The sequence below is a fragment of the Typopeltis vanoorti genome, chromosome 6 (genome assembly GCF_054136105.1).
Source record: "Typopeltis vanoorti isolate ZY-2024b chromosome 6, IOZ_Tvanoo_1.0, whole genome shotgun sequence".
Classification (NCBI taxonomy): domain Eukaryota; kingdom Metazoa; phylum Arthropoda; class Arachnida; order Uropygi; family Thelyphonidae; genus Typopeltis; species Typopeltis vanoorti.
The window spans coordinates 116,508,504-116,528,463 of NC_143554.1; the positions used below are offsets into that span (position 1 = coordinate 116,508,504).

Below are 19,960 nucleotides of genomic sequence, written 5' to 3' on the forward strand. Positions count from 1 at the left end.
CTTCATTCAAAACAAAAATCATTTATAATGTAACTATAAATCCCATAAAATATTTAGTATTTTAAAATGACCTTAATTGTAATGAAAACAATATTATAATTTCATATTAAAGTAATCAATAATTTCAGGCACTGAGTTTGCTTAATAGTTGCACAAAGTGAGTTCCCCCTTCTAAAAAAAATATCTACTTGTAAATATGTATAATTACATATCTATCTAATTTTCCCCACCTTTATAAGAGTCACTTATTCAAATTTAAACTAAGCACCTACAAAAAAAATAATATGCAGTCACTGAAAAAAAAAAAAAAGGCCATATTTGCAACATACACCATAACTTCTTGGCAATCTATATGAGACTGATGGTAACTGGTGTAGCTCTTAACAAAAAACAAATGACTTTTTTACAATATATTGAACTGCTTTGGAAGTGGAAGGAAGATTTTTCACAGTGGAATGCAGATATTATTCTCATCACTGCTAAAATGTCAATACTGGTTCTTGCCTTGTATCTAATAAATCTGAAAAAAAAAAATAATAAAAACACAAAAAATAGAATGGAATATATAATTTTTTTTCATCCTTTTAAAAAACCTCACTATTAATAACTGATTAATCTAATTTAAGCAATAAAGTTTTTCATTTTATAAATGGCTGCATCTAGACACAAAATGTCAAGCATATAACATTTACAATACCTGCCCACAGCATTTTTATTTTGTTGTGGTTATATAAGCATCTAATTTGCTTTATTTATATATATATACTGAGGAAAAATAGGAAAGTTTAAGAAACAAAGATATTGAAAAGCAACTTGATATAATTAGCATTTAAAAGTGCATAAGCAGAACTAATCTAATGCAATATGATCCCTTTAACAGAATGGAACATGTTAGTAAAAACAGGTGTACGAGCAAAACTGGAAGAAAAAGTAAAGAGAACCCACAAAACGTCAAGGTCAAGATGAACTGACAGATTTAGACATACCTTAAAATAATGTAAGCATGCTGATCATATCTGGAGAGCTGATAAATAGCAGATCAGTTTACAAAACTACTGATAGGAAGCTAGTGATGAATACTTAATTGTGTTGGACTATCAATAGTATTCCTTTAAGGTACATAAAAAGGACAATAATTACAAAATTATATAATACATGTACACCAACAATTTGCTGGCAACAGATGGTTCAGTACCTCCTTTAGTTCAGACAAAAATACAAAAGCACACTTGAAATTCCTGCAATAATTCGACTACTTCACTGGGTTATCACAGATAGAGCGTTGCATGTGCACATACTCATTTAATTTTTTACATTTGTATACTTGATGGCGATCTCTTGATTTTGAGTGATTCTCAGCATATTTTGCTTACATTTAATCCTGGCTACAGGTTTTGAGAAACACACAATTTATAATAGTGGTGATGTCAAGAATAAGCACAAGTCCATATTCACTTACACTGTGCCATTTATACTAATGCATTTCATTTGATCCTTTACTCACATTTAATATTTAAGTTTCTAGATTGTATGATGTTTTAGAGATATGGGAAAGGTATAATTAGTAGGTCAGAGGTGTACTAATGAATTATTATGTGACCTTTGTTGGTACAGCAAAATGGGTAATCTGGAAAGGCTCTGGAACCAAGTTTGCTGGAAACTATCACTCTAAGATCTGAAAGCACAATATTTTTACAAAAATCAATGAAATCAGTATGAAAAAAAAAAAAAATGCTGTTATACAATAAAATCCAGGATTGAATTTTTATATAACAATAACACTGATATTGTTAACAATCACAGGCTCAGAGACATGATACAAAGCTCTTTGTATCATATGTCTATGTAATTATGAGGAAAAAAAAAAAAAAGGTGCAAGCCTGAGTCACAGCTAACTGAAAAAGTGCCACCAAGTTAAAAATAAGTCTTAATGAACTTTTTTTATGAGAATAGTGTCAATACATATGATGAGAATACTGATTTCTCAACATATGTATTGACTTGAACATACTGAGTGGGCCATGAAATGGCAAAAATTAGAAACCAATTTTAATTATTACTTTTTAAATTGCACTCCTTAAAAGCTTTAAAGAACAGAAAAATGCAAGAAAGCTTTGTGTAAAAGTAGCTAAACAAAATTAAAGGGATACAGAAGATAAAAATTATAAAAGTGGAGAGAGAGAGAGAGAGAGATACTAGGTGGTTAATGAAAAAGCTAAGAAACAGAGAAAAGAGTAATTTAAAATGAAGCAGAGATAAGGTGACATAAAAGCTGAGCATATTTCAACAAGTTGGGTTAAAAGATCTAATTTCAAATGACTGGAACACAGTTCTCATAGTGCCAATCTGTAAAATAAAGTGAGGAATAAAATTCAATATGAGAATTACAAAGAAATTTAAGTGTACCAGGTAATATTTAAGCTAGTATACTTGAGAAGAGACTAAGAAACATTGTGGGAAAAAATTTTTTTTTGGCCAGTGTCTGACAGGACCAGATTTTAAGATAAACAGCCGAGAACAAGGATTTGTTTGTAAACTGTGATCCTTGGCATCCTATTTCTTGCCTTTTCCAGATCACAGGATATACAATTTGTCAAAGTGCAGTTCCTCAAAAAACCAATTTGTCGATCGACAATTAGTCAAAAATAATTCATCGAAAGGCAATTAATCAGAAATCAACAATTCACCAAAAGGCAATTAATTGAAAATCAACAATTCATCGAAAGGTAATTAATCAAAAATCAACAATTCATCAAGACTACAAATTATTGAACGAACAGTTCACCAAATAATGAATTATAAGGCATGTGGAGTCTGTTAATCAAAAGTATTTATTACTATTATTATTATACAGTATTTCCATGGGGTCTCGAGACTCATCACGGGAGACCCACTAACTTTTATATACACAAAGCCTACCATTCTTATCATTCACTGTATGGGCACTCAACTAATTATAGCAAACCATTCCACTCATTCACCACTCTCCACACGAAAAACCTAGTCCGCACACCTTCACTAACCAAACTATTACGCAACTTCAGATGACCTCTAGTTCTTTAACTATGTCATATATTGAAAATTTTCCTTTGGGCAATTTTATAAATCCCCTTTAATATCTTATAGGAAAAGGAGTGCTGCTTTTGAGATGTGGTGTAACAGAAGACTGTTGAAGATATCATATACTGAAAAGCAAACAAATGGATGGGTGCTATTCCACTCCACACATCTAAGTCTTTGAATGTATGGAGAGAGTTTGAGAGAAGATTGAATTTATATAAGAATGATGGCCTTCACTTGAATGCGTTTGCTATCAGGAGTCTTGAAAAACTAATAACTGGTATGAGACCTAACATACAGTCAGGGAAATTAAATTACAATAGGAGGAATGGTGTGTAAGAGCAAAAATGTTATGCAACTATATTAATGATGGGAATGGATATTATCATGGAAATGATTAGGAGGAGAGAACAATTTTGACCTTGTTTTTGTCCAGTTCAAACCTCAAATGTGTGCAAAGATGTTTGCATTTTTAAGGCACTAGAGAAAAACAGAGATCTGTAAGTTATTCAACTGTGTCATGCAGACTACTACAGACAAGAGTATACAAAAGAACATGCAGGTAGTTTCTTATGTCTATATGTGAATGCTTGGAGTATCAGAAACAAAGGGACAGTTTGTTGCCTTGTTCAATATTGTTGGGATCTCAGATTGTAGGTATTAGTGAGACCTGGCAATCAGACATACTAACTGATATAGTGTGCAAAAGCGTACAGTATTTTCAGGAAGGATAGACAGGATAGGAGAGGGGGACATGCTGCTAATGATATCAAATAACTTGAATCCAGTTGGAGTCAAGACCTATGATTGTAATACTAGTAACAATTTTTCATGTGCAGTGAGTTTGAAGCCATTTGGTGTGAGGTGGAATCTAACAAGATCAAATACATTGTGGGGTGTTGTTACAGACCTAGTGGATCGATTACTAGTGATGAAAAAATGCATAACCAAATAAAGACGATGTGTGCAAAAAGAGTAATCATAATGGAGGACTTTAATTTTCCAAACAATGATTGGATGGTAAAATCTCATGAGAAGAATGAAACTGAAGGTTACATGCTGAACTACAAAGTAGAAAATTATGACCAACTAAGGAGTATCCTAAGTTAAATGCAATGTTATCAGTTGCTGGATGGGAAGAATATCAACAGTACATTGAAAGCATTTAAAAATACTTAAATGATGCAATATCAGAATGTGTCCTAAGAGTTTGAAGAATAAATAGGGTAGGAGTCAAATGGATGTGTAATCTTATCAAGCAAGAGATTAATAAGAATAGGATGATGTGGAAGGAATAAGGATGATATCCATTATGGAAATTATAAGCAGTAGGCCAGAAAAGTCACAGCTGTTGTACAGAAAGCTAAGTCTTGAGTATGAAAAGCAACTGGATTTGCAAGCTAAAGATAATCCCAAAGAATTCTATCGATATGCTGCAAGGAAGAATGTATATGAAAGAATAATTCTACTGAATGCAGATGGTGTGAGGGTGACAGATGAAGAGGAGGTTGTTCAACTAATGAGTGTGATTCAACTAATAATCTGGGTTCTATAGTCGATTGTTTTGAGTTTATGGAACGAAAAACCCCAAGTTTCTGGGAGAAAAAACCCACTTGCTCATGCCAGAGATTGACCAACTCAGAAACCGGTTGAAGAAAGGGTTAGAAAACAGTTTCTCTAGTTGCCGACTTGAACTGAACTCAGAACAATCTTTCTTTAGGTGGCCTAGTGCTATGGATGCATAGTTTCTCAATATTTCACAAGAAAATTACTATTTTGATGAATTATGAAGGGAATTCATCAAAAAAATAATCAGTGAATTGTTTTTCAATCAACTGCTTTTGTGACTAATTGTCGTATGGTGAATTGTTGTTTGAGAGATTGTTCATTTGATGAAATGGCATTTGTTAAACTGTTGTCCAATTAACTATTTATTTGACAAATTGTTGTTCAATTCTTTTAACTGTTTTCAATGAATTTTCATGGAACCTATTTTAGGTCACTAATGGGCTAGTGATGCAAAACATAGCTTTTACCAATTGAGCCAACCCATCTCCTCATAGAAATGACCAGTTCCATAAACAGTGCTCTGATGCCAGTCTGGTGTCAAAAATATCTCCACCCATCTCTCTTTGTGCATGCCTAGTGAGAAATTCCTTTCATAGGAATGTCCTCAAGCTAAATAACCAAGGAAACAATATCGCATCCATTCAAAAGTACAGCAGGAAAACATTTCTGCCACCAGCTATTAAGATATAGGATAAAAACTTCCTACGGCCTCCTAAAATTCAGCTTTACGAGATCATGCCAAGAAAGAGAGAGAGAAAGTGTGGCAATATGTATGGACTACAGAGACAGAGGCCTTTATATAGATCTCACATCTTTATACAGATTTGAGATAATCGAAAATTCATAGAAAAAAATTTCCCCTTACCTATTATTTTGAAATAGGTTTTTAGGGTGTTTTATTGATAACACATTTTCTTTCTTTTGCTTGTACCTGTGGAGTGATGGTAGTGTGTGTATGTTTGTGTGGAAAGATTTCATTGCATTGTAAAAATTCATCTTAGTGCATAAAAATAAATCATTTATGTTTTATAAAAATAAAGGACTGTATATCTTGGTAGACTCCAACAAAATTTTACGCATACTGATTTCTTTGCTAACAGATCAATTAACAGTCGTGTAACTGATGTCATGCCAAGACCAATTATGTGATCATATTTTATAATTTGATGAATTTGCCTTTCTGTGTAGTCATTAATAAGCTAATACATAAATTATTTATTACTGGTTAATTATTTTTTACAAAGTAAACCTCCCCCCAATTTTTTTTTTTTTGAAATGAAGCTCTTCATAAATTTGCACAGTAACTAGGGTAATGTAATTATTTACATTCACCATTCTTTCCCTCAGATGTGAATGAACCCTTTGCATATGACCAACACATCTAATTAATGCAAACTAAAATATAATTACTTACACCTTTAGAAATAGAAACAATTATAGAATTTTTTCTTAATTATCAGTGAATTATACAAATGGAAAGCAGAAAGGCCTTTGCCCTTCTAACATATGATTTATAGAGAAACCAAAGTTATGTAATGATTCATCATGTGCCCAACAGATGTACTAAAGTACAATGTATCAAGTACCAAATACAGTAAAACCCCGTTTTTACGTTCCCGCAATTTATGTTTTCCTGCCATTTACATCATTTTCCATTGGTCCCATCTTAAGACCTATTCTTATGATATATTGCAGGGGGTGTTCAACCCATCGACTGCGATTGATCGGTCGATCGCAGAGCGATTTTTGGTCGATCTCGTGTATTCCTCCTTACTTACAAATTTAATTAAAACCGAAAAAATAATATTTCATTTATCATTATTTTGTATTATTTTTAATTCGCTTTAAGTGTATTGCTATTGTTTATTTATTTCTCGTTAAAATTGTCAAATCAGTAATTTTCTTATAAGTCTGGGTAAATGAATTAATTTGGATCAGTGGAAGTCAAACAGTGAGCCGAGTGAATACGATTATAAGCAAAGTGTAAAAACTCGATTGTAGCTTAAATATTTCAAAGCACATTACATTGATTTTTTACTTAGGTTAAGTCCCATGTGAATATTGTAAAAAAATAAACTTTGTCTGTCTCAGTATAGTTTGTATTAGATGTTTTTGTAAATAACTCTTTTGAAGCTAACTGTATATACTGCTTTAATAAGAATATGTTAGAGTGTTAAAAACAAAAGCAATGATCTTGTCGCCGAAGCTGTACATGGCGGCAATAGAAAGATTGTTATTGAAACTTGTATGTATGAGAAAGGCTTGCAGGCTCTAAGTGTAAACATCTCCGAAGTCAGTCAGAAAGAGTTCAAACAACTTTCCGATGGCCGGCAACTTACAATCAAAAGAAAGCTGAGGAGAACAAAAGGCATGCCAAACTTGAAACTTAAGATGAAAGACTCATACAGATTCTTTGGGGGGGGGGAGTAGCGAAACTTAATGCAAGGTCTCAGAGGAGGCCTAATAAAAAGGGACTGAAGCAAGCAGAAGGGGATCTCGCTTCCAGAATTGCTGTCAGAGAGGCTGCCCGGATCCACGATGCTTGAGAGAGGAGTTTCCCGCTTCCAGAAAGGAGCTTCTCAGTTCGAGACGTCACTAGAGAGAGACTACTTCTAGGCCACAGACAAGGTTTCAAATTGCCAAAAGGAAGAGTTCCAATTGCCAGAGAAAAGTTTCTAGGCCAGGTTAATGTCAGACATTCACCAGTGTGCTGCGTTTTCATTACAATTTGATGAATCAAACGACTTCACTGATATTGCTCAGTTAATGGTATTTGTTCACATGGTATTTCAAGATTATTCAAGTAAAGAAGAACTTTTGAAAATTATACCATCATTGGGATGGACTAGGGGAGAAGACATTTTTTCAGCATTTGATGAATTTGCAAAACAACACAAACTTCCACTTTTTAAACTTGTGTCTATTACTACCGATGGTGCTCCTGCAATGATAGGTAATAAATCAGGCTTCATTTCATCATGTAAAAACGATGACAAATATCCAGATTTTTTAACGTACCACTGTATTATTCACCAACAAGTACTGTATAGTAAAAGATTAAACACAAAAGATGTTTTGGATATTACATTTAAAATTGTAAATTCTGTTTGAGGAAAAGCCCTGCAACGGTGGTTATTTAAATTACGGGCAGATGATGATAGGGATCTTCTCTTGTACAATAATGTTTGCTGGCTCAGCAGAAGTCAATTTTTAGAAAGATTTCTTGTATTAATTAATGATATAAAAATTTTCTTGATGAAAAAGGAGATATTTATCCACAATTGAGAAATAAAAGATGGTTGCTGCACTTATCATTTTTAGTAGATTTCAGTACAAAATTAAGCAATTTAAATTTAGAGTTACAAGGTAGAGATAAAAATTTAATTGACATGTTAAGTTCAATAAAAACTTTCCAACAATACTTACTTTTATTAAAGAAGAATATAAATGACCGCAAATTTAGACATATCCCATAATCATTAAAATTTTTTTAATAAATATGGGATAACAAAATCAAGAAATGCTTCGCTATGATTTAAAAGAATTTATTCGTGAAATAGAATTAGCTGAGGAAGAAATAAATTCAAGATTTAAAAATTTTAATAAAACTGAAATGATTGTATCTTTTATCGTTAATTCATTTCAAGAAAACTTGAGCATCACAGAAATTTCAAATAAAATTAGTTGGCTGTTTTGATATGAACCAAGCTGAAGTAGAACTTGAGATAATAAACATTCAGAATAGTTTACATTTAAAATCAATAAACAATGAAGTCATTTGGAAGTATGCACATGAAAAATTCCCAATATTAACTGATATTGCGCGAAAAATTGTGTCGTGTTTCGGTTCGACATACAGTAAAACCTTGAAGTTACGCGGTAGGTGGGACCAACAAAAAGCGGGTAAGTCGAATTTGCGTAACTCAGGGTATAATTTTGCATGTAATTTATATATAGAAACATACAATTGGGACCAAAGGTTTACAAAACATCTAGATTTTTTAAGAAATATAATCATAATCGTAGTTTTCCGTACATAAAAAAAAGAAAGTTATTTCGATGTCGATGGTTTCATAAAATCTATTAGATTCGTCTGACAGCATAATGTCTTTTTCTTGTCACGCAAAATTTCTTTATAGCAAGCTAATGATTTTTCTATTCCTTGCCTTTTGCCTTGTGGCTACAGTTCATTCCTCGTTAGAATCTCTATGTCCTCCAAAATCGGTAAACCTTTCTTTTATGATTGTTCTTACTGTGGATTCCTGTAGATCGAACTTCTTTGCTAGCTCACAAATTTTCATTCCTCCTTCAAAATCCTTAATAATGTTGAGTTTTGTTTCCAAAGTCAATGTTTTTCTTTTCTTGCTCGCTATAGAAGAATCAGACTTGCTTCTTTTGGATGACATTATTATTTTTTATGTGATAAAATTTTTATGAAGAACATAACATTAAACAATCGCAAGGTTTGTAGACTATAAAAATTGTGTATGAATGGAGACCGTGTGAAACACGTCAATGCTTGTTCACAGCATGTGCGACAGTGGAGAATGCAGCTGGCGCCTGAAAGATACGACTAGTGGTGAAGCGTGAAGCTGGACGGGAATACGTACATATAAGAAACCGCGTAACTCTGGATGCACGCAAGTTGTGGTAGCATAAGTCAGGGTATGACTGTACTTGTCAGAATCCGCTTTTTCAAATATGACCATCATAAAAAATCAATTAAGAAACCAAATTGCAAATGATCATTTGGATGATTGTCAGCGATTGGCCACTTCTTCATATCAATTTGACTATGAATATATTGCAAGGTCCAAAACAATGCCAAATTTCACATTAACTTTTTTTTTTTTTTTTTTTTTTTTTTTTTAATCAACCAGTATTTCCTGTAACTTGTGAGTTTGTAATCAATCTTTTTTTTTCTTTCTAATTTTGGATTTTTTTTGTTGTATTAAAATAATTAAAAGTGATAAATAAATTTTTAAATACACAAATAAAGTTTTTAGTTGTGTATTTTTTTTAGTTGTTTATTTGTGCATAATCAGATATCAGGTTGGGGGAACGTGATCTATATAAGAGAGTAGAGCGTCGAATAACTTATTATAGAAAAGTAGCTCGCATAGTAAAAAAAGGTTGAACACCACTGATATATTGTTTTCCCACCATTAACAATTGATGTGGAAGTGATTTCCCGTTATTTGCAGTTTTTTCTCGGGTGGCAACACTGATTTTCAAATCGATTTCCTTTCATTCAAATCGATTTCTGCAGAAATATTTGCATTTCTGTTCCCAGATGGCGTTGCTTTCGGCTGTAGTTTTGTTTCCGCCATCATGGTGACTTACACACTTGCAGCAGTGATGTAGTGATGAGCGATGCCGTGATTTTTCAATCACAGTATGAATTGATACCGTGAAGTTTTCATATCAGTAATTTTAAACTGTCAGTAACTCGTGGCCCATAAATGTGTTGTGATGTGATTTCACATTCACACTTCTAACAAGTAACAGTTGTTAGTCATGAATATTAGATATCAGTGAATAAACCACAGTTCATGAAATACTGCTTCACTAGCTTGTAGTGTTGGTGTTCGTAGTTGCAATTCAGAAGCATGTTGTATATTGCAGAATTTCTGCTATGTAATTTAGCGTGTGTGTGTGATAGTTGCTTTCAAGTTGCAGTGGTGATCCATGTTACTAACATGGAGAAAAAAGACAGAAAATGTATTTTGGTAGAAGAAAAGATGGCAATTCTGTGACGTGTAGATTGGCATCCCAGAACACATGTGCAATTAGCAAAAGATCTTGGACTCTCCATGTCCACCTTGAACACGATAGTAAAAAACAGGTCAAGCATTGAACTCAAAGCAAAGCAATCTGGCACTACATCAAAAAAATGGATTGATCGTTTCAGGACTCGTCACAATATTGTGTATAATCCAGTGCGTGGAGAAAGTAATAGTGTTGCACGGGAAACTGTAAACCAGTGGAAACATGAACTAAAGACTATTATTCGGGACTATGAACCGAAAAATATTTTCAATGTTGATGAAATTGGGCTCTTTTATAATATTCTGCCAAGTAAAACATTGTGTTTTAAAGGAGAGAAGTGTCATGGAAGAAAATTCAACAAGCAGAGGGTAATTGTTTGGCTCATCGTCAATGCTGATGGATCAGAAAAATTACCTCCACTGGTAATTGGTAAATTTAAAAAGCCAAGGGGTTTTAAGAACGTGAAAAATCTGCCTACTAAGTATGATGTCAACAGCACAGCATGGATGACCAGCAGCATCTTCACATCCACCATGCATGCTCTGGATGCTAAAATGGGGGCAAATCACTGCAAAATACCACTACTGCTAGACAAATGTTCTACACACCCTGAAACTCTGCAGCTCAGAAACATTAGATTAGTGTTCATTCTCCCTAATTGTACAAGTGAGCTTCAGTCATTAGATTTGGGCATCATCCATGCATTTAAATGGAAATATAGAAAAAATGCTTGTTGAAAAAGCTGTGTTTATGCATGATGATAATGGTATGGACCCAAAACAATTGACCATATTAATTCTTGATGCCATGCATTATGTGGCCAAAGCATAGTTGCATGTCACTCCTGAAACCATATCCAACTGTTTCCGGAAGGCAGAAGTTACGTTTGTGGAAGAGGAGGAACAACTACAGGAGGAAGAAGAAGATATGTCAGAGTCCAACAACTGGTATGTGATGGATGAGTCGTCCTCATTTCAAAACTATGTTGATGCTGATGTGATCACATCAATGGTACCAAGTGTAGAAGACATCCCTTCCAACCATCTTGGTGAAGAAGAAGAAGGGGAAGAAGTGGTTGAAGAAGACTGTGATCAAGAACCTACTGTCCCTACTAGAAGCAATGGAAGCTATCTCTGTTTTGAGGCGGTATATTGCAAGTGCATCAGAAGACGATGGGGCATTTAATGCCTTATACACTGTGGAGAGGCAAGTGGAACTTATAATAGTACAGAAAAAGCAAAAACAATCAACAATTAAAGATTTTTTTAAATATATAAATGTAAGTAATTGTAAATTCGTTTATTTTCAGTTATTAAATTTTGTAATCTAGTATGTAGTCACATACTAGCAGTAAGTCATCTTTTAGTCTTTTTTTAATGTTTTTTACATTTCTTGCTATTTACACTTTTACCCTGGAAAGTGTAAAAAAGGGGTTTTACTGTAATACAATTTGTATGGTGTTTAGTGTAAATGTGTTAACCAAGCAGCAAGGTCATCTTTCTTGAAAACTTCAATATTCACAACTCAAACTGGTTTCTTTTCTCTAATTCCAGTAATCAAGCTAGAAGATGTACCATATTTGCTGTTAACAATGATCAAACACAAACTATCCACCTACTCAACAGAATGCTGTTGAGTAGGTGGATAGTTTGCATAATCCTTGCCATTCATTCATTAACCTTGATCTTCTCCTACCTATCTGATTACATTATATGTCCACCCTTCCCTTTTCCTGACCTACAGATCAAAATGTTACCACACAGTACCTGCAGTCCCCCAAGCTCAAAGTCGTCTCTATGGCTACCTCTTTCCCACCAGCCCTCACCCATGGAATTCTTATTTAGACCATCTCCTACCATCTACTTATAAGTGAAGAGTGAGCTGTCCATTACTGAAAAATATTTACTGGACACTCAGTACCTCTCTTTCGAAATGACATCACAAGAAGAGATTTGCGAGGAACATACAGAACCTTCATCTCATGTGTTTCATTCCAACCACTGATACCGGTAAGCTTAGTATCGAGAAATGTAATCCCATAAGGTACAAGGAACAGGCAAGAATGGTGACCAGCACGAGAAGGAAGGCAAAAGCACATGTAAAAAAATTAGCTGAGCTGGTAAGACTAATTTTCAAGTTCATAATCAGGAAATTTCAAGTTCTTTTGCTATGTGATGAGTTAAAGGAAAAATGATTATGGAAATATAAGTTTTAACAAATGCTGATGGAAGAATAGTTACAGAAGCAGACAAAAGTTATTGAGTGATCAGTTTTATCAATGTGTATTTTCAATTTGCATATGGATGGGAAATGCAGTGATAGATATGACTGGAATAGAGATAGATGAACAGGAGGTGCTTAGGAAATTTCAATGCAAATACAGCCATGGGATCAGACGTGCTATTGGTTGGCATATTATAAGAATGTGCAAAGAAGTAGGCATTGCCACTGACTAGGTTTAACTTAAGTCTTCTCAGCTCTGGTAACATCCCAAGGAATGGAAGGAGTACAAAATAGTACCACAACATAAAGGGGGCTCCAAGACATAGGAAGTGAATTATAGACCAATCAGTATCTGAAGAGTGAGTAGTAAAGGTATTTCCCCTCCCCCTCAGTATTATAATTATTTAATTATTAAGAAAAAATAAATTAAGTTTCTCCTTAAGTCTTAACTAAACTATTCATTACATTCATTTATCTCAGTCTTAGAAATAGGACAAGAAAAAAGATCAGTCAGACCTTATCTGTTTCTATCTTTGCTGCTTTGTAACAGACTCAAACTTTTTACACATTTTCATCTTTGACTCTCTCTCAAATTAGATATTTCTTTTTTTCTTAATTAGGACAGATGAAGAATAATTCATATTTTCTAGTTTTCCTTGAAGGTTTAGAATCATTCAAAGATTTAACTCTTTCAAATGGACGAAGGCAAGTTCCTCATCAAATTCTATTCAGCAAATGCAATGATAAAAGCTTGTTTTACTGTATCAGCACCCATTTTTATTGCCACTCTTTTTTAATTCAAGTTTTAGGCTATTTTGCAATTGAAAAAAAAAGGGGGGGAGTTACATCATTTTCAGATGCCTTTATATCAAATTCATCAGTGAGCCTATCAAAACTGAGTTTCCTTGGTTCCTTGAAAACACATGGATTTTTAGAAAGGTTACAACCTATATGCAATATATGCAATAATCCTGGAAAATTTTGCATCAGGGATTTAATTCATAATCAACAATCTCCCTCATCCCTCTAGAACTGAATAAATTTCTTAATTTTAGCTTCTAATTCTTCCTTTAGAACAAGTAATAACTGGGTATCTAACCATTTAGCAACAAACCTGATTGAGCTGTTTCAAAAAATACCTTAATGTTTCCTTGGAGTTCACTATTTAAAGTATGGGATTAATCTTTCTAGATGCTTTTCTTTTAATGTTACCCTGTGAACAGCATTCATTTTGCTAAAACTATGAAGATTATTACAGTGTTAAGAATAATTACTTTAATTTTCCAATGTTTTGACTTTCATTATTATTATTATTATTTCGGGCGACTCCAGAAGTCCTTAGACTCATCGAGGGAGGCCCTAAACATCATGTCCACACAACTATTGCGATTACATTCTCACAGTATCTATCATACCTTGCCTTGAACTCGTTCACCGTCATAGCACCCACAACAGACTCTGGCAGCTTATTCCACTCATTTACCACTCTAAAAGTAAAGAACCCAGCTCTAACACCCCTGTTAACCACACTCTTGCCCAGCTTCCATAGGTGTCCCCTAGTTCTCCCACCACCAGTCCTGATCTCAAAAATATCCTCTGAATTAATCCTATAGAATCCCTTTAGCAATTTGAATGTCTCAATCATATCTTCCCTCCTCCGCCTATCAACTAGTTTCTGCAACCCACAAATCTTCAACCTGTTCTCGTATGGTTCATTCCATAGACCTGTTATCATCTTAGTCACTCGCCTCTGGATCCTCTCCACCTCCTCCCCATCAAGAAGGAACCGAGGTGACCAAATCTGGGCACAGTAGTCGAGATGAGGTCTTATCAAGGCTCGGTACAGAGGTACAATAACTTGCTTGTCTCTGCTCGTCAAGGTATTTTTCAACAACCAAGTGAGTTGATGAGCTGATTTAGCTACTTTTGCAATGTGCCCCCTAAACTTCATCTCCCTATCCACCAACACTCCCAAGTCCCTGGCCTCATCAATCTCTTGGAGTACAGTTCCACCAATGTAGTATGCTGCTGCTAATCTTTTCACCCCAAAATGCATAACCTTACATTTTGTCACATTAAATTGACATCCATTCTCCTTAGCCCAGAACTCCAATCTATCTAAGTCATCCTGCAAGACTTTGACATCTTCTGCATTCACTATTGCCCTACCCAACTTTGCATCATCAGCGAACAAATGAATTGTTCCACTTAGATCCTTCCCATATTAACATAATCCTCTGAAGTATACAGATATATATACAAAGAGACAAATTACAATACAATTTGAACAGTAAGTACAAGAAAGTTGACCTGACCTCTAATGAAAAAACATACATCAAAGCTATACCCTATATTTAGATGCTAGAGAACAAATTCAACTTATCTTTTATAAGTTTAATAACAGCAAAAGTGCTGGTCTAATCAATAATTCTCTCTTCAAAATAAATTATACTTTTAACCTACCTGAAATAATATGATGCCAAGGTAAAGTAACATAAGTAAGGTAGGCATGAAGTGCAGGTGAACTGGCACGACGAGACTCCTTCCAAAAGTGGAATGCTTGGCTAAAACCTCTCATCATCCATAGGCGATTGTATGTTGTATCATCTAACTCTAAAATAATACTTTAATTTGTAGAACTCAGAAATATGTTATTAAACAAGGCTCATTGAAAACTTTAGCAAGCAACTTATAAAAATTAAAATAAACTAGATAAATGCAAAATGAGAACTCTGATTTAATCATAATTAAAGAAATTGTGAACTGTAATATATCATGAGAAATTTAAATGAAAAAAAATTACAATAATAAATTTGAATAAATATTAACCCCTTAACGTACCAATTAAAAATCAGAAAGTGGTCGTTTTTCTGCCAATTTTTTTGGGTGAGGGTGATTTGCTGGCTCAAATTCATCCTTATTTGAAAAATAATGATGAATTTGTGCAAAAATGCAAACAAAATAGCCGATACACGCCGTTGCCAACTTTTCACGGCTGAAAGGAAATAGGCACAAGATTGTCTAGCGTCTATATTCGGTTGTATTTATATGTGAAACCAAAATTCAAAATCAATTTTGGTGCAATAAACAAAAGAAGTGCCATAGATGTCTCTTTGTATGTTAAGGGTGGATGGCTTATGTGTTGGAAGTATATGTTAATTTATTTTCACAGTACTGATAACAATACAGAATGATAAGAAAATAATTACTATTTATTAACTTATCTGCTGATATTTCACTGGTATATCCTGGTATTTCGCTGATATATCCAGCATCTTCAGAGCACAAAAACAATACACAGAAGTCATAAGTCAGAGAGATTGTTTTTGGAATCAACAGAAGCTTAAAACATACTCCAAACCTCAACAAGTATGGCTGTAGAAATTTATCAAAAATCTGGCAGACAGTCATTTTAAGATCTAATTAATACTTATTTTCTCTCTTTTTCCAAAATAGATGACACCTAATTAGGACTTTAGTTCCTTGTGTTGTCTGTTACAATTTTTTAAACTAGTCCCACCGTTATACTATATGTGTAAGCAGAGTAATCTTAGGTGGTATGGCCACTTAAACAGAATGGGAGAACAGTTAGTAAAACAGGTGTTTGATACTAAGATGGGAGGAAAGAGATCTAGGTGAGTTAATTCAGTCAGAAGTGCATTATAAGAACAAATTTTAAATACTACAATATTGGAGTACTGACAAGAAATAGACTAATTTGGAGGAAAATTGTTGATAAGAGATTAATAATAATTAAACTTCATCATGTAGTGCTGTCATAGTAGCCTGACCACCCATTGAGGATAAATATCAGGAAATCGATGATGATAAAGGGTGAATATAAAAATTGAAGATAAGGATATTTTGGACAATTACTTTAAATTCTGAAGATTACAACTGCAAATTCAGACAAATCAGCTTGTGGCAATTTGTAAACTGATGATTTTTAGTAGAAAGCAGGTACATTCAAATTTTTGAAGCTATTTTTTGTGAAGGAATAAAGTTGCAAACTTGGATGTCTTGTAATGTCTCAAAGACATCATCTAGATCAAAGGTAACTAATTTGTGTGTGGAACCCTAGGATTCTGCCAATAAAATTTGGGGTTCCGCAATAAAATTAGTTTTTCAGCTCTAATTAATAGTTTAAAATACGTATGAAAAATTTATTTAAATAAAGTTTAAAAATTTGAATAAAATCCATTGAGTCAAGTGGTGGATGAAGAATCGAGAACATGCATTCGATCCCCCCCCCCCACTAGTTGAGTCAAATCATCTGTAGTGAGTTGGGGTGCAGCGTATGAGCAGGTGTATCAGTCACAGATTGGTGGTGCTTTGCACTGCAATCATTTTGTGATGTCTTATGTACTTTTCATATAAAAATAAAGTGGGCATTGTATAAAATACAGCAAAGATGAGATGTTGTTCAGTGTATGGTTCGATAAGAAATCCTGTCAACAAATTGACAAAATTTCTTTCTCAAACAATACAGTTTCACGCAGAATTCATGATATGGCTGAGGATATTGAGCAGGAACTTATTTTAAGACTTCAGTCACATGATGAATACTCTTTATACTTAGATGAGACAACGGCCGTTGAAAGCCTAAAAATCTTATTAGTTTTTGCTCATTATTACTACAATAATTCTATTGAAAAAGACATGTTACTCTGTGAAAATTTACTAACCAATACAACAGGAGAAATGATATTTAAATGTATTGACGATTTTTTGAAGACTCGTGGAATAAGTTGGGAGAAATGTGTCAAAGTATGTAGCAATGGCAAAGTCAATGATAAGACCTGTGAAAGTGACAGTAACACGAATTAAAAATGTTGCTAAAACGTGTACGAGTGGTTACTCTGCTCTTCATAGACCAGCCAAATAAAAGTTAAATTTAATGAAGTTCCATTAAACGAGTTTTGGTGCATCTTAAAAAAAGAATATGCAGATTTATTCAAAAGAGCAATTTGTTGTTTGCTGCCGTTTAGTACCACATATTTGTGTGGAAGTGCATTTTCACTCTACACTGACAAAAACAAAATACAGAAGTTGGATGCCACTCCTGATATCAGAATTCACATGTCCACAATTAAACCAAATTTTGAAAAATATCGAAAGAAAAGAAGTTTAATTCTTCACATTAATTACCAGTTTGAATTGATAATATTTGCTTTTCCATTATTAATCTTTCTTTTTTTCAATAAATTATTTTTGATTTGTTGTTTTATTTATAATCAGCAAAAACTGTCAGGGTTCCATAAATTTTTTTTTTTTTTTTATCAAAGTGAAAAGTTCTGTGATTAAAATAAGTTGGGAACTACTGATCTAGATGATCTTGTCTGCGCTGTTATCCAGGTGGCTATGCACCTCACAACCATATGCCTAGGAAAGGATTGTCCTGGGTTCGATTCCCGTCGCTGACGTGAGGAGCTTAGGATCTTTCTCAGACAAAGCCAAGTTAGTCGGTCTTGGGCGTGGACTGTAGGGTTTTCTCCCCAATTTATCTGGGGTTTTTCATCCTGTAAGCAGACAAACCGGCCTTGAGAACTCAATGCTTCTACACATGTAGGATGCAATGGGAGGCATAGGGCTGACCACCTTGAGTAAGGTTGCCATTAAATGAAGAGAAAACCCTCGGCACCGCAAGGTAAAAGAGAGAAGAAGAAGAAGATCTAGAGGATTTCATGGGGGAGGAGATTATCGGAAAGCTTAAAGAAGGCCACAGAATTACAGATATTGTCAGAGAGTTTGGAATCTCACATAGCATTGCATCCAGGCTCTGGGCAGCATTTCAAACCAATGGAATGTCAGGTTAGATGACAACTAACCTGACGTGAAAGTGTTACTGCTTATCACTGTGAGGAATGTTCTTGAAAGAGATAGATATGGCAGTGCTAGAGTCATGGTGTGGGAAAGCATTATGCTTAATTACTATTATTATGTGACACCTCCAGGGAGTCCAAGGACTCATCATGGGAGGACACTCTACTTTGCTAAATACATCTCACCCTCCCCAATGCTACTTAATTCTCCTACTACTACACTACTACCATGAATGCCATCTACCGTCCAACATCAACAATGTAAACAGTATTTTTTGTCTGTAAATTGCATGTATGCTGAAGGCCGATTTGTCTGTACACAGGATGTAAACACATCACATCAATAACTTCCTCAGCATCCTCTTTCATTCAAGATGTTTTTTTACACCTAATCAATCTTTCCATTATTAGAATACTGCTCACAAGTTTAGGGTGGTGCACCTAAAACCTTTCTAAAATTCTAAACTTGTCTATTCAACTCATAGACAATCCTTCTCTTACAGATTCTCTTCGGTCTCTATCTCACAGATGCAATGCTTCAGCACTGTGTCTATTCTACAAGTATTTTCATGGTCATTGCTCTGCTGAAAAATCAACCATCATTCCTCCACTTTCTGTTGCACCTGTTAATATAAGATCAGCAGTTAACTAGCATCCCTTCATTGTGTAACTGTAACTGCAAACAAACTGGACCAAACAAACAATCTATCTCCATCATCAAGGTGCTTAAGAGTCAAAGCTGTATAACTGAGAGGAGACCTCCAAATAGCCTTTAAAGGAAAGCAGAGAACCAACCAGGGCTTCTGATTTAATGTTCAATCCTCAAAGGGTTTAGATGAGGTTGTTGTCCTCACCCCATTCAAGAATAATATAGTTTGCCACATTAGGAAATTTTCCACAGGGAACCAAAGCAAACAGCAAAAAATCAGCTACTGGAACAAATCATGAAACACACTCCAACTCAACATCACAAGAGGTCAAGATCGGTAGTATCAACATAAGAGTGGCAAAGAAATGGAGCTGGCTGAGGAATTGGATAAGTACCAGATCAACATAATAGGGGCGACTGAAACAAAAAAAAGTCAAAAAGAGACTTTTCTAGGCAATAAATACAAAATGTTATATTCACACAATAACAATCAGGGAAAAGAAGGAGTAGCTACAGTACTGAACACTTAATACAAGGCTAATCTTCTTGAATGGGGAACTGGACAATGAGACTTATTTGTGCTTATGATCATTATTAGAAGAAGGTTCTACTAAGGTAGAAGTGGAGGAATTTTTTGAGGCTTTAGAGAAAGCAACTGATACAATGAAAAAGAAAAAGTTGGTCTTTGTTTGGGAATCTAAATAGCAGAGGAGGAAATGACCGTCAGGTATGCAGAAATATTTTGGGAAAATTTGGAGAAAAGAGCAAGCTAATAATAATGGCAAACATTTGTTGGATTTCTGCTCAGGACGTGGACTGGTTATTACTAGCACAATGGTCCAACATAAAAATGTGCATAAATCCATAT

General features: G+C 34.3%; 1 protein-coding gene across 1 annotated transcript in view; it reads right to left on the reverse strand.

The window, feature by feature from the left end:
• Positions 1 to 313: 313 nt before the first annotated feature.
• LOC150105847 (uncharacterized protein KIAA0930 homolog) overlaps positions 314 to 19,960 on the reverse strand; it is a 132,974-nt gene continuing 113,327 nt past the window's right edge. Inside the window, exons 11-12 of the mRNA XM_090394577.1 lie at positions 15,085 to 15,234; positions 314 to 520 (exon numbers count right to left, since the gene is read on the reverse strand). Of these exons, the coding sequence (XP_090250703.1) occupies positions 480 to 520; positions 15,085 to 15,234 (191 nt within the window). The 3' untranslated portion in view covers positions 314 to 479. The remainder of the gene's footprint in view (positions 521 to 15,084; positions 15,235 to 19,960) is intronic.